General features: G+C 38.4%; 1 protein-coding gene across 2 annotated transcripts in view; it reads right to left on the bottom strand.

The window, feature by feature from the left end:
• Positions 1–600: 600 nt before the first annotated feature.
• The window catches only part of ppp2r5eb (protein phosphatase 2, regulatory subunit B', epsilon isoform b), a 97,676-nt gene continuing 82,588 nt past the window's right edge, over positions 601–15,688 (bottom strand). Inside the window, exons 8-13 of one of the 2 annotated variants that reach the window (XM_078406773.1) lie at positions 13,325–13,378; positions 13,184–13,234; positions 9,027–9,146; positions 5,835–5,962; positions 4,314–4,415; positions 604–3,799 (exon numbers count right to left, since the gene is read on the bottom strand). In XM_078406773.1, coding sequence (XP_078262899.1) covers positions 3,706–3,799; positions 4,314–4,415; positions 5,835–5,962; positions 9,027–9,146; positions 13,184–13,234; positions 13,325–13,378 — 549 coding nt within the window. In that variant the 3' untranslated portion in view covers positions 604–3,705. Of the gene's footprint in view, positions 3,800–4,313; positions 4,416–5,834; positions 5,963–9,026; positions 9,147–13,183; positions 13,235–13,324; positions 13,379–15,688 lie in introns of both variants that reach the window. The other variant, XM_078406774.1, reaches the window with a different exon arrangement.

Raw genomic sequence — 15,688 nt, forward strand, 5'->3', positions numbered from 1 at the left:
TGCAGCGGCAGAAAAGCGGGAACGCAAAAAGGAGCGCGGCAACTTCAACTAACCAGAGTCCACACACAAATGTGACCTTTGCGACAGAGACTGTCACTCCCGCATTGGTCTCTTCAGCCATAAGTGACGTTGCTCTAACCGAGGTGTGGAACAAGCAGCCAACTAGGATGCATCACCCATGGTCAGCCATGACTGAGAAGAAGAGCAGCTCTTAACCAGACTGAAGTGGGTAACTTGGATGATGGCGAGAGGATGCTTCTTGTTCTGGTAAGAGCTAAAAGCTAACACTTTCTTCATCAGATCTTTAAACATTTGGGTGACCTACTTGAGATCTTTTACTTAAGAGAAAGTAAATGTTACCACAAATAGTCAGCTGACTACATTGTCTAAGTCATTTGCTAAAATTTAATAGTAGGATGCAGGATTCTCTGCCAGAAACCATTTAACAAATACTTTTCATTATTAGAAGCCGTGTTGTATAAGGAATAAGCTTCAATACATATTGCGGCATTTTATTATTAATCACGTGAAAAAATCATTATCAAGCATAGGAAAAGCCAAAACGTAAATTTTAAATTTCACTTCCAATATAATTTGCCAGCTTTGACATAAAGACATTAAGCTCTGTGTGAATTACCCAAGGAAGCTCCAAACACAATTGTTGCATACTTATCTTACGACAGTTTATAAAATAATCCCTGGCCATAGATTGTTATTAATACAGGGAGGTTTTAAAGTTACTGGGGTAACTTCAGATTTTTAAAATGTGAACCATCCTCCAGGAGCCCAATATTGAACAACTTCTTTCAAATATTCCACATCAAATTTTCATAACAGGCACAAATTGCTTAAAGCAATAAATAAGGGAGAATTGTATGTAAAAAAATGGTCATGAAACGGAAAAATAAATTGAGTCACGTAAATTTTGAATTGGACTCTTTTAACTGTTGCAACATTACTTCAGATGAGTACGTTTTTGATAATATCAAATTATTTATACAATGTGCACATAGTTCCATACAATTGCTTCTGAAGTGTAACTTCACAAAATTATTGCTCATTGCACTGTGCTTCATGTAATTTAGACTTCTTTGAGAAGTTCTTTAGCATTTGAGAAAGTAAAGCTGAGATGAACCACACTTTGTTCAGTTTTCTACATAGATGGATGACTTTTTTGCATTAGTTTCATTCCCAATTCTCTAGTAAAGAACAGAAGTACGAGACACACTGACGTAGCTACATAAACCAATTGGTATTCCAATATTAGACTTCAAAATAATCCAACCCGCGTCTGTCACTGAGTGGCACACAGAAGAAAAGCTCGCATCTGTATGATGATTCAGCTGATCCTAAATGAGACAGCAGTTTAACATAAATGATTTGTGTATTAATATCTTATATTTAATTCAATGCCACCTCGTTGAAAATACTTTTTGAATCAGTGGTTTTGACAAAGCAGGAAGGTTAACCTCAGTTTTTGGAACATAATTTACAGAATGTGTTTGACTCTTTACTGTACAATTATGCAACACTATACATAACTTACACACAGCAGGATTTTAATAATACTGCCAGAAATGGATAAGAAAAAAAGCAATTACATTTTCTTTACAAAGAATCCTAAATGTTTAACATTGTCTTTTTATATTTGATAAAGAAGGTAACACAAGAAAATCATTGATAAGATCTGTATTTTAAAACTCTGCAGTCATACATGAGCTTCTGATTACAGCCTATTTACAGTATTGATCCAAATATGGACCCAAGGGCATTCACACAGTAACCTGTCATGAAATACAGCAAACTGTCAGGAAATACAGTAACTGTTTTATGTTGGTATCAAACCACATACAACCAATGTGCACTCAGCAACACTTTAATTGCTTAAACACACGAGGTTACTGACTGTAACAGACTCGAGTGCATCATCACATTCACCATTTATTATTCGTCAAAAGCACTGTGAAGCCCACTTCAGAGTCTAAATTTATTTCTCAACTTCCATAAAAAGTTGAATAATTTCTTTCAAGCCCCACGTATCCCTGAAATCTCTTTATTTCTGCTCAAGGTCTTTTTCTTTCGCTTCAGAGCATCACAAACAAAAAAGTAAATTTCCATAACTAACACACCCACATCAATTTTCTGGTTACCTTTGCACCTTTGAAAGTGAAGCTCTGAAGTATATCTATTGTACAGTAACCAGTGCCAATTGAGTGCAAGTATTTTGCATCAAGATTTGAAACAAGTGATTATTCAACAGCATATATTGCTTGATGAGGCAGTATCACGTTTGGCCCACTTTGCTCTTTTTCCAAAGATGAAATAAATCATATTAACACAGGTTTCTGATTTCACAGGGGCAGCGAAAAGAGCAAGATTGAGGAAAACCCAGTGAAACAATGCTTATCTTCTTTTTGTTTTGAAAGTCTGAGGTGAGTTTCCTTGGTAGGTTGAGAACAGTGCAAGATGGTGTATGTCAGAACTGCATAAAATTAAAAAAACTACAAAGTTATTTTTTAAAACAAAGTTTTATACCTTACACTTTCCCACACCTGGTGGGATTAAAAAGTTGTTATATCAGAGTGGTGTGACACATGGAGCAATATAACACTGGTAGTGTAACATTCCAACTGGATCAACACAGTGCTCATTATGCCATAAGAAATTATGGCTCAATTCCTTACTGCTTTGTTAGATTAAAAAAAGGTTAAGATGCAACTGGTATTAATGACTCCACTTAAAGTGGTTAGACACACAAACCCAAAGAATTCAGTGCCACACAACACTGAAGTATGGAATTTCATACGTACCATGAATAATGCAGTAGAATATGCACTAATCATGAATTAGGGAAATATGCACACTTTCATACAGAAACTTTCAAGTTAAAGCTAGTTGAATGAATTATTGATGTTTGGTGTAAATGTGAAATACAGCAGGTAAAAGGATATGTAGCTTATATGCCAATGAACAAGATATGGCCATCTTAAAATTTGGTTGGTTACCGTTGACATCTTGCCTATTCAGTTCTGTATCCAACCAAAACAATTATATATCTTTAACAGATACTTCAATGTACAGTATACTGTATCTGCAGGAAGTGCATTTTAATACACTTCTAGTTTAAAAAAAATGAACAGCATCTTGATGCACATGAACATTAACCTTTACACAACTAGTATGCTGCGTGTAGAGGTATTTTAACACCACAAGGTTTAAAACCAACAAATTAAAAAGAAAACTTCCACAAACTTGTAAGAAAAAACTTCCCTGTAACTATAAATTAAAATGCAGCAAAGTCACAGAGATAAGCAGAACACAATCTTCAGTCTAAAAAAAATATTTTCTTGCGGTCTGCCACCAGAGGTTAGCCAGACATCTGGGGATTTTGAAATAACAATCTTCCTGGAGTATCTGCGCTAATGCAAAAAGATGGGGGTTTTTCTTTTTAAAAAAAAGTTAAAACAATGACTACATTTACAGAATAACTCTCAGACATCCAACTGTGGTACAGGTTTTGTACTGTTGCCCCTCATTTTGCCATACTATTTAAACATGAGAAAAGTTATATACAGTACTGTTACAGAACTGTCATTCATAATGAAACAGATGTGAAATCTACTGTAAAGTAGCACAATACAGAAAACCATTGATCCATCTCTTACTACATAAATATACACCATGGAATATTAGTACCATGCTTCTTTAAGTTGAAATCCCTTTGTTCACACCTTTCTTTATTTCAAGAGCCCCCAATTTTTTCCAAAGTTCTTCCCGTTCCTTTTCCTTTTTCTTTTCTCTGAAAAAATTTAAATTTATAATTATATTCAGATCATAATCTCATTGCAAATTGATATTTTCATAATGTGTTGTAGCAAAAGGGAAAAAACTCTCAATTAACATCTTTGAATGCCAACACACAATTCTCTAAACACAATTGTAAAACTCCCAACATGTTACTCCTCATTTGATTCTGGCAGTCAACACTGTATGGACGTTTAAAATGGAGAAACAAGGAACAGCAGATGCTGGTTTACAGAAAAAGACAAAGTGCAAACAAACATAGCGGGTCAGGAGCATCTCTGGAGAACATGGATAGGTGACGTTACAGATAGGTGACATTTCTTTATCACAAATAAAATATTAAGTGCACTAAACATGAACTCCAACTTCTGATTCCACCCCCACCAAACCCATTGATTCATTCATCAGAAATCTGTTATCTTTTTGAGCAAATCCCACTTCAACTGGAGCAAATCCACAACTACACCTCAGTGCTTCAATTAAAGTAATTAAGAAAAAAGTGATCTTACTTTTGCCGATCTGCTTTGTAAGTTGCTGTCAGCTCATCAAACAAGGGACCGTTCATTTCCATAAAAGCCTTCAGTACATTGTAGACTAAAGCTACAATTGCCCTGGAGAATGCAGAATGAGTGGATCAATTGGCAAAGTGCTTATGAATCAAGTCGTTGAAAACTCAAGGACCAGGATTGAAAGAATAACACATCCTACAGTGTATTACCAGAAAAATAATAAGTTTTTTGCAAATACTTTTACAGAGCAATCAAACCTAAATATAAAATATATCTGGGGACACAAGGCTTGCAGCAGGAATGGCCCCGCAGTGCTGATAGCAAGATCTTGGGTGATTTTCCACTGACACATTTTCACCATCCCTATATCATAGACTATCATGTTTTTTATTGTCCAAATGGTCCAGTGCAGAGTGGAAAGCCATCAAACACATCCCCTGTTTGATCTATTGTGGCAGTAGACAATAGCTCCATCCAAGATCGCAAAAACTTACCGCAAATTGTGGACGTAGTCCAGACCATCACACAAACCAACCTCCCTTCTATTGAGTAAGAAGAAACTGCAGATGCTGGTAAGGGTCTCAACCCGAAACGTCACCCATTCCTTATCTCCAAAGATGCTGCCTGTGCCGCTGAGTTACTCCAGCTTTGTGGCTATCTTCCTTCTATTGACTCAATTTATACCTCATGTTGCCTCGGCAAGGCCAGCTGCATAATCAAGGATGAGTTGCACCCTGGCCACTCCCTCTTCTCCCCTCTCCCATCAGGCAAAAGATACAGAAGTGTGAAAACGAACACCTCCAGATTCAGTGACCAGTTTATTCCCAGTTTCTGCAGTTTCAGGTTTTTTCCAGCTGTTATCAGGCACTGAAACATCCTATCACAACCAGAGAGCAATGCTGAACCTCTATCTACCTCATTGGTGACCCTTGGACTATCCTTGATCAGACTTTGCTGGCTTTACCTTGCACTAAACATTATTCCCTTATCATGTATCTATACTATAAATGGCTCGAATCTAATCATGTTTTGTCTTTCTGCTGACTGGATAGCACGCAAAAGTTTTTTACTGTACCTCGGTACACGTGACAATAAACTAAACAGAAGTGAAGGCAAATTGTAGTAAATCCAGGTTCATGCCAAGATAGTTGATATGCGCCATAACCAATTTCTCACCAAGCGTTTAATCACCACGGAAGTCAGTAATTGAAGCATGTTATCTTACTCTTCTTGGACATCGGCATTATTGATGCCCTTTTAAAGCAGGTCGTAACCTCAGACCTCAGTAATGAGAGGTTGAAGATGTCCTCAATAACTCCATAATGACCGAATAATTCATTTTACTATTTTGACTAAGGGATGATTATTGGTCAACTTTCCAAAACCATCATGAAACGATCAGAGGCTACACGCTATTAAGTAGTGCCCAAGCAAGAAGACAGAAAGGTGAATTCAATTATAAGACAATGAAACAAGAAAGGGCAACAGAAATATATTTGCTTTATATGCAAAAATACATACGGGTTCCAGTGTTCTTTGGAGATTTTATAGAGGCTGGGAAACATGATGGGGAGGATTACAGCTGAATTTTCTTCTATCAAACTCATTATGTATTCATTGTTCCAGTAATAGAGTGCCCTCTCGGCCACCTTAAGGGGAAGAAAATAAATAAATAATCAGCAATTTTTTTAAAACTGCATTGGTTGATGGCAGTACGAATATTGGGCAGTATATAGAAAATATATTTCGATTCACGATAGATCGCTGATTTGTCAATTTACGATGACCAAGACGAACACCAATACGTCAGATAATTTTGTGGCAAGCCAACACAGATTGTTAATCGTCTGCATAGAGAATTAACTCCATCAAGTAGATTGCTTATTGGAATACTATCAAATATCCCAGGAGATTAATCCTAAATTACTCTCACCAATTTCTGCCAGTCTCATTTATGTATCTCTACCATAATTTGATGAATCAGTGATAAATCAATGATCTATTCATAGTGAACTGAAGCACTGCATGAACTTTACAACAAATGTAATTGTGAGGCAATCATATTTAAGTTCAATTATCGGTCAACTTACTATTTAAATTTAATAGCACAAAGTATGATTTTACAAGTCAACAACTAGGGATCATTTGACTTAATTGGTGAAATGGCAAAATGGGTTATTTAATCCATTCTTTAACTGAGAATTAGCATGAGGGCATACTTAATCAGGATACCAGTAAGTGAACTTGGGCATCATTCATTTCCAGACCCTGACAGGTTTCACAACATGTCTGGTTCTATGATTTACCTGTCAGGATACCACAGCTGGCCACCGGGTAGCACCGTACATGGCGGCCTTGCCAACAGCCTGTCTCGTCCCTTTCTTCTTTTGTTGTTTTCAGTCTGTTTTTAATTGCAAGTTTTAGTGTGTCTTTATGTATCTTTAGTTTTTGTATTATGGAGGGGGGGGAGTGGGGAGTTGGGGAAAACTATCTCTTCCCTCGACAGAGATGCGACTTTTTCCATATTGTACTGCGGCCGTAACATTTTGGAGCTGGCGGTCCCTTTGTTAGGGATTGACTTCGGGAGCTCCAAACTCAGGTGCTTCGACCGCCCCGATCACGGGAGCCTCGATTGCCCCGATGCGGGGGCTTCGATCGCTGCCTGTGGGAGCTTCGATCGCCCTGACTGCGGATGTTTCGATTGCCCCGACCGTGGGGAAAAAAGGAGGAAAGAAGGTATATGTTATTTGCTTTCCATCAGAGGGCGCCAGAAAAACAAGATGGACTTGCTGCCTGCACTGGTGAGGACTCGGGAGGGAGTGCCGTGAGTGCAGTAATCTCTGTTTGCAGGAACATCACTCCATGAGGACATCCCGGATGTCTGGACCGAGTGTGTTCAGCTTTCTGACTGTTCGGGCGGACAGGGATTGCAGAGAGAGTGACAGTGGTCGGTACACTCTGGTCACATCACGGTGAAGGAGCGTGTGTGTGGCCCGGACATTGAACAAATGGCTGTGGGTATCCGCTTTTGCTGTGTGCCCTGGGGATCCTCACACACCGCGTTAAGTTTATATTTAATCTTTATGTAGTTAGGTATCTTGTTGCTTTTTTGTATGACTGTACGGCAAATCAAATTTCACTGTACCTCGGTACACATGATAATAAAGAACCATTGAACCATTGAAATCCAGAGATCTGTACCAAAGAAGAGAAATACGCTCAGCATCATACTCCTTCAGCTCTTCCATCATCCAACAACAAAATTTGTTATATATTCAGCACCTTTACTGACTTAAAACACCCTGGATGTTTCAAGATTTGCCAAGATTAGGCACCAATTCACAAAAGAATATCCCACACCATGAACCACAGTATGCTGAAAAAACAAAACTTTAGAGAAAGAATGAGGTATAAAGATGAAGTGGTATATGTAAGAATAGAAGCAGGAGCAAGCCATTTGGCTCCTTGTATCTGTTCCAACATTCAATAAGATCACACGTGATCTTCTACCTCAGTTTCACTTTCTTGCATTTGCCCCATATCACTAGATTTAGAGATGGGAGTGAATTCCATTGCTTTGTCAGCTGAACGCATGACTGCCTATTGTAGAATAATTAAAATTAGGGATAACCAAAAAGGGTAGATATAGAAAAGCATAACCCTAACGCTAACCAAGTTTCTGAACAATCCAGGGCAATTTGGGGGGGGGGGGGGGGCGGGGGATGTACTTCAAGGTTACAGAGACTCATAAGACAATGTATTTTATTCTATTGGTATGGTTTTTCTGAATGGTTTGATCACCAGCAAACAAAGTTAAATCCACCTGCAGCCATACTATGTTTCTATTTTTATTCCGATGTGCTTAGGGGTGATGTTTAATATATACACTGATGAGCCAAAACATTATGACCACCTTCCTAATATGCTGTTGGTCCTCCGTGTGCCACCAAAATAGTGTCGACCCGCTGAGGCATGGACTCTACAAGATCCCTGAAGGTGTCCTGTGGTATCTGGCACCAAAACATTAGCAGCAGATCCTTCAAGTCCTGTAAGTTGCGAGGTGGTGCCGCTGTGGATCGGACTTGTCGATCCAGCACATCCCACAGATACTCAATCGGATTGAGATTTGGAGAATTTGGAGGCCAGGGCAACACCGTGAACACTTCATCATGATCCTCAAACCATTCCTGAACAATGAGTGAAGTGTGGCAGGGCGCATCATCCTGCTGAAAGAGGCCACTACCCTCAGGGAATACCATTGCCATGAAGGGGTGTACCTGGACTGCAACGATGTTTAGGTAGGTGACACGTGTTAAATTGACATCCACATGAATGGCTGGACCCAGAGTTTGTATGTTCTCCCTGTGACTGTGTGGTTTTCTTCAGGTGCTCCGGTTTCTTCCCACATTCCAAAGGTTTATAGGCTTTGGTAAAAGATTGTAAATTGTCCCTAGTGCGTAGGATAGTGCTAGTGTACAGGGATCGTTGGTCGGACTGGACTCGGTGGGCTGAAGTGCCTGGTTCCGCGCTGTATGTCTAAACTAAACTAAAATACTGTGCATTCCAATCTGTCCAAACTGCATACTAATCTGTTGTGTTAACTTACTGGATGCTCCTTGGTACATTCACAGAAAACAGTGTACATTCACGTCGCCAGGTTTGATGTACAACCAGCAATATTGCTTTACATAGAAGGTACTTCAACCAACTAACCTGGAAATGGGGACTGGAAACACATCTGGAAATTTGCTTGAAGAGCGGATCCTGAATTTTTACAAACTGTGCAGGCTCGATAACATCTAAGATTTCTTCCATTTCGCCAAGATACATGACCTGGTTTAGAAAAAAGTTATACAAAATAATTAATTTCCAGCACGTTGAGTGACATGATATATTTTTCTGGTATAATTTCTGGATACAAATCATCTAACATTACACACTTGTAACTTAAATGTGTTAAATTTCAATAGTCACCAGATCTTTTGAGAATTAATTCCTCTAAATACCACCCCTCACAGGGTCCACTATTGGAAGTTATTGTTTTACAAGAGCGAAGGATGCTCTTTTAATTTACAAAAGTTATCCTGCTTTAATTCATCAGATGATGGGTTTCTATTGGTATATTGATTGACAACAGCCTCATCAATCTCTCGCTCCCCCCCACCCCCTTCCGAGAGGTTAATGATGTTGGTGTATGATTGGTGATGGATGCTCCAAGAGCTTCTTGTGCTCTTGGAGCATCATGTTAATGAAAGTACCATTCTTACGGACACACTTTCTTGAACTGGGAACTGGGTTGAGTGCATAATCGCAGGCCGGGAACAAACCCATAATCTTCTGAGGTGCAGTTACATGTCCTGAATAGGCAAATCATTAGGGATCCCAGTGCACCAAACTACCCCCTGGTTTTGAATTTATTGCAGTCATGTTTTGCCCTCTAAAACATAATTCAACTTTCATTTGCAGATGTTCTAGAACAATGCTTTATTTTTTATGCATACATTCTGACATGTGCAACAAGTTTGTTCATTTTGCTATTTAGCACGCCAATCATTAAAAAATTGCTTAGAATAGTCTCTCCTTAATCTTTACTAATCATAATTTTCAGCACTGAAAGAACAATGAAAACACACTACAAACGTCATCACGATTGCTCATTTAAAATATTTCCATATTTAATGAGAAATCAATATAAAAATTGCAATTTCATAAGGTGGAGCACCTTTAGAGCATTTAGTCCAGTTTAGAGATACAGCATGGAAATAGGACCTGCAGCCCACCAAGTCCACACTGAACATTGATCACCTGTTCTCACTAGTTCAATGTTATCCCACTTTTGCATTCACTCCCTAGACTCTAGGGACAATATACAGAAGCCAATTAACCCACGTCTTTGGGATATGGGAGGAAACCGGAGCACCCGGAGGAAACCCACGCATTCACAGGGACAATTTGCAAACTCCAAACAGACTGTACCCAAAGTCAAGATTGAACCCAGGTCTCTGGTGCTGTGAGGCAGCATCTCTTCCTGCTGTGCCAAAAAATGCTTGCCTGTCGAGTTAAATTCAATAATGTGGTGAGCATTATGAAACATTTCTTTTCAATATGATGGTTTGATTTGAAAACCTGCCATAAAAAAGCTTGTTAGAAAAATTGTAATAAACAAGGACTGGGCACCTGCTGTCTCAACACACCTCGACACAATATCTTTGTGATTCCTTCTAACAATCTTAAAATTAATTTTGTTCTTTGAAATAACAGGTAGGCCTTTAACCTTTAGTAGAGCCCTGATCTAGATCGCAGTAGATCAACTACTTGTTATATATTCAACACAATTGAAAATTCCACAGGATGTATGACAGGCTTTCAATTCTATTTGGTCTGTTTTATGCACCTCTTAGTTGGAAGTAACAATAATTTTTTATTGCAAATTATGAATGTCGTTTTTAAATGATTTTCTTATAGCAAAACAACACATTTTCCCTGCTCATTACGTAATTGAATCAACAGTAGTAAAAATTTAGCTTTTTTGGCAGGGGTTTTTTAGGTATAATCTCACAAATGACTACTCCAGAACTTAAACCAAGCCCGGCACATTAAAGATTTGCTTTGTTTACATATGTTTTCACTCAGTAATAGCAGATATGGCTAATTTAGAAAATGCTACTGCTTGGGATGCAGAATAAAAGTGATAAGTAATCTTATTACTTCACCAGGATCACTATTTTGTCAAAGTCTTGGGGTGCTGCTCTGACCCGAATATGCAGGAATGCATAGCCTGACTTGGAAACCTGGAATATGATTAGTTCAGTGTCAGAGATGACCGACAGTCAATCATAGCTGACACACAGAACATAAGATGATCTCACCGTGCAATGGGGAAAGGGGGAAACAGATGGAAATTGTGACATCAGGACAGCTGTATACTTTAGAAAAATAAATTTGTAGTCACGCGCCTATGAAATGGTATGAGAATTTTTTTTATTATTAAGGTGATGCTTCTATGAAGAAAAAAATTATTGGAAATAAAATTAACATCAAAATACATCAAAATATGAGATTTGGTCACAGTATCCCAAAATCTGTCATGAACAAGCCATGAGATTTTCATTGGAAAGGAGATACTGCACATTAATTTACTCACTTTAAATATGTACCTTCCTTCCAATTAATCCTCAATTTATTGATTTAATTGCATACTACATTCTTTAGTATTTGAGTCATTAAAGTCTATATTTTAGTCAATACTAATTCACCTGCATGAAACAACACTATGATGCAGTTAATCCCCACTGCAATTATTTTACTAAAGCAGCAATTAAGATAAATGTTATAACTATTAATAACTTTAAGAATTAATCTTGGTGATAGTTATTTCCTGAGATTTTTTTCCTGGAGAGTGCATGCGCACAGAGACAACGCAGTTCCTGTTCGGGAACAGCATCATTAATGGACTGCAAATCTTCCCTGGGTTACAGCCAGGCTCCTTTCCCGAGAACTGACTGTAACCCAAACAGCTTGCAAGTCAGAAAAGCAGTCATGAATCAAGTTCCCACATGCATGAGATGCTCAGAGCAATAGATAGGCTGGTGAAGCATTTTAAATCTTGTTTTTGTCATTCTTCACAATAAAGAAAATATTTAAAAATTTAGCCCAAGCCTCAAGCTAATAATAATATTCTTATAAAATATTTCACTGCAAGTGAGGTTTTAAATGGTATTAATGATTTTCAAAATAACACGGTTGCTGACTAATCAATGGACTAACTAGAATGCATCATCCTGGGTTCAAAGCGGCAAAATTCCAGCTAGTGTCAAGAACCGTTGTCACAGGAGTTGCCAACCCAACACTCCGGTCTCCCAAACACGTATGCATATGTACGGATGTACATAAACTGGGGGCGACCTGTGCATGATTTTGCCTTTATTGAAATTAAGAATATGGGAAAATTCTCAGAACACATCTTTAATGTTTAAAATAAACACTGTGCCAAATTAAATACTACCCAAACCAGCCTCTGCTACCCTCTCCGTCCCCCTTCCACCACCCCCACTTATTCCATCTACACTCCATGCTGTCTTGGGAAAGCAGCCAACGTAATCAAGGACCACTCAAACCACGGTCATTCCCTCTTCTAACCTTTTCTGTTGGGCAAAAGGTACAAGATCTTTAAAGCACATACCACCATATTCAAGAACAGCTCTCTGCCACTGTTATCAGACTATTGAATGGATTTCTCATAAGCTAAAGATACGCCTATCGACTTCAAAGCGGCCCTTGCACTTTCTCTGATGCTGTAACACTTTTCTGCACCGTTTCCTTTCTCTCTTTGCACTACCTGTTTGTTCATGTCTCATGTATGGTGTAATATGCCTGGATAGCATGCAAAACAACGTTTTTCACCGCAGCTCAGCACATGGGACAATAATAAACACCACTAAATAACAACACAGAGTATATACAAGTATTTAGCTCGTAAATAAATTCAACTGTTCTTCATAGATGGTTTTTCTGTGGATTTATAGGCCATTTTGTTCTTTTGTAAATACTTTGTGGGAGAATACTAAAAAAAAATCGTGTTTAATCATCTGCAAGTATTATACATATATTGACAATGCCCATTTTTTTAAAAATGAGAATTTAAATTTAGAATGATAGTGAATGCAGCAATGCAAATTTCATAGGTTTCAACATCAAGTGTTTAAGAACATTATGGAGAGACCCAACTTGAACTATTTTTATTCTTGCAAATACAAATTCTCAAGAATATATTAATTATATTGTGTATAAGTTATATATGTAATTGTTACATCAGTCTACAGCAACCTTTTCATATTCTAACAAGAGAGGACACAAATTGTTATCATTACCTCTTTTTGACTACAAGTTTTTGGCCAAAACTTCAGTAAACCCTTGACGACCTAAAGAAGCATAAAGGACAAAAGTTTTAAGATCAATCCATTTGAAAACTTAATAGAATTATATTAATCAAGAAGCATTAGAAAACTTACTGATTCAGTTAATGATGGATCTTTTTCAAGAAACTGTACAATACAATATGCCAACTGTTGAAGAAAAATAAAATATTAAAACAGGAAAAGAGTACATTTAAAAAACATAGGAGTTAACACTGATGCAAGATTTAAATAATTGTATTACATCTGTGCCATAGGAACAATTATTATTTTTGTCCCATCTACAAGGCAATTAAGCACATAGAAATTTGCCAAGCATCACACCAAGGGTTGGATTAAACGCCAATCCTATTTGCCTTTACAAATGCAAAAAAAGTGATAAAAACACTAATATCCCACTCCAGGTCACACATCAGCCCTCAATTCTTCCATGGCCTTGAATTTGTCACATTGCTCATCTAAGGCGAGAAGTTTCCATGAACTCAATGTTGCCAAGGCCAAAAATGTTGTCTTGGGATCAATAGTTTGCACCTCACAGAATCATCTGGCTCATGACATCAATGACTGAAGTAACTGGAACCAAAGTAGAGACAGTTCAATTTTCATAAAGTGGACCCTTCATAGTATCTTATGATGTTACTAGCATGCCAATTGTGATAAATTTAGAATAAATCTAGCAGAAATCTACGAGTTGCTGAAGTCATTAGCAGCAGAAAAGTGCTTCACTACAATCTATAATTTCAAAGACCAGCATATCCATCAAAACAGGGGATCAGGCTTGGTTCCATGAGTATCAAAATGCATGCCATGACCAGAACCAATGCATCTAATAACCTGCTAAATCTGCAATGCAGAATTACATGCATGAAAACCAAAGTACGTTATAAAAAGCAAAACAATCCCATAAACAGCAAATATGGGGAAGGTTTTGCAGTTTTGTCACATCCCATTGTAAAAGGTTAACAATTGATCCATGGACAAGAGGTAGTGATTACAGGAATGCCTCCATCCTTAAAAGTGCTGTCAGTGCAGAGCCACTTGAAACCATTAGACTTAAAGTGTTCAGCGAATTGTCTACCTTAACTTCATGCTGAGATCCCCAACAACTTACAAATTGATATTCGTATGATTTGATTCTGCTCGTATAGCAACAGTGGCCATCCTGAATATACAAAGGATATAAGCCCAAAAATTGTTGCAACCTTTGTACCGAGGACTTGCGTACCATAATTTCCTCTCCCTGTAGCCAAAGTGTTTGACTCCCACAATGGCACAAACCTAATAAGGAAAATTATACTGGTATGATCTTCCCACAAAAAAGACAACCTATCCTATTAAAGTGAATAAAGTAATCAAGAGTGCCACAAGGCTTCATTTGCTCACAGATTCTTAGTTTGGGTGTTGCCAGGAAATCTCAACTCCAATCACATTAAAGCCCCATCCTAACAGACAGGAGAGTCAAATTCCAGAGGAGGGATAAACGAGAATCTGTGACTTTAAGGTGGCATTTGTGTATGTTGACAATTAGCCCAATTAAAACTGGAGTTAAATTGTGTCAAAAATAAAAAAATCTGTCAGCTCAGATCGTAGTTTTAGCAGAAAGAAAATGTGTTGTTGGTGCCAATCAGTTGAGATCCGGAACAATGTATCTACCTCATTGGAGACCCTTGGCCTATCTTTGATCGGACATGTATTGTCTTTCCGCCAACTGGTTAACACACAAAAGCCTTTCATTGTACCTGGTACACACGTGACAATAAACACAATGTAGAAGTTTCTCAGGGAACTGCACGGGTTTAACTGTCTTCAGCTGCTTCAATTATTTCTTCCCTCATAGAAGTGGAGAAATGTACTGACAATCAGAGTATTCAGTCCCACGTGCTATACCTTCAGTAAAGAGGTAGTTCCATGCTTGTGGCACAGTTTTTTACACAACACAATTGTCAAGCAGTTGCTATCTTCATCAAAAAAGCAGACAATTTCTCCTGACATAACAGCATGAGCATCATTGAATCCTTCACCATCAATCCACCAGGTGGCACTGCTATGGCAGCCTCGCCAACAGTCTGTCTTTTCCTCTTTTTTGATATTTTAGTGAGTTTTAAAAGTTTTATGTTAATGTTCTCTGGTTTATTTTATGTGGGGGGTGGGTGGGGGGTCAGGGGATTTTTTTTTTCAATCTCTTAGCTTGCCAGGATGCGATTGTCTACCGGATCTAACATCATGGAGCTGGAGGCCTTGCTCGAGACTTTGAGGGGCCATGGACTTACCATCAGAGCGTGTGATCCCTTGCCTGGGATCGACGCTCCATTCGACGCGGCCTGCGGATTTCAACATCAAGGAGCTCACAGTCTTGGGTAGAGACCGATGTCGGGAAGCTCCAAAAAACACAGAAAGGTTCAACCAACCCTGATCCGGGTCAGATCGCACGGGGGAGCTGAGATTCTCCCCCCCCCCCCC

Source organism: Rhinoraja longicauda, chromosome 10, assembly GCF_053455715.1.
Source record: "Rhinoraja longicauda isolate Sanriku21f chromosome 10, sRhiLon1.1, whole genome shotgun sequence".
Taxonomy (NCBI): domain Eukaryota; kingdom Metazoa; phylum Chordata; class Chondrichthyes; order Rajiformes; family Arhynchobatidae; genus Rhinoraja; species Rhinoraja longicauda.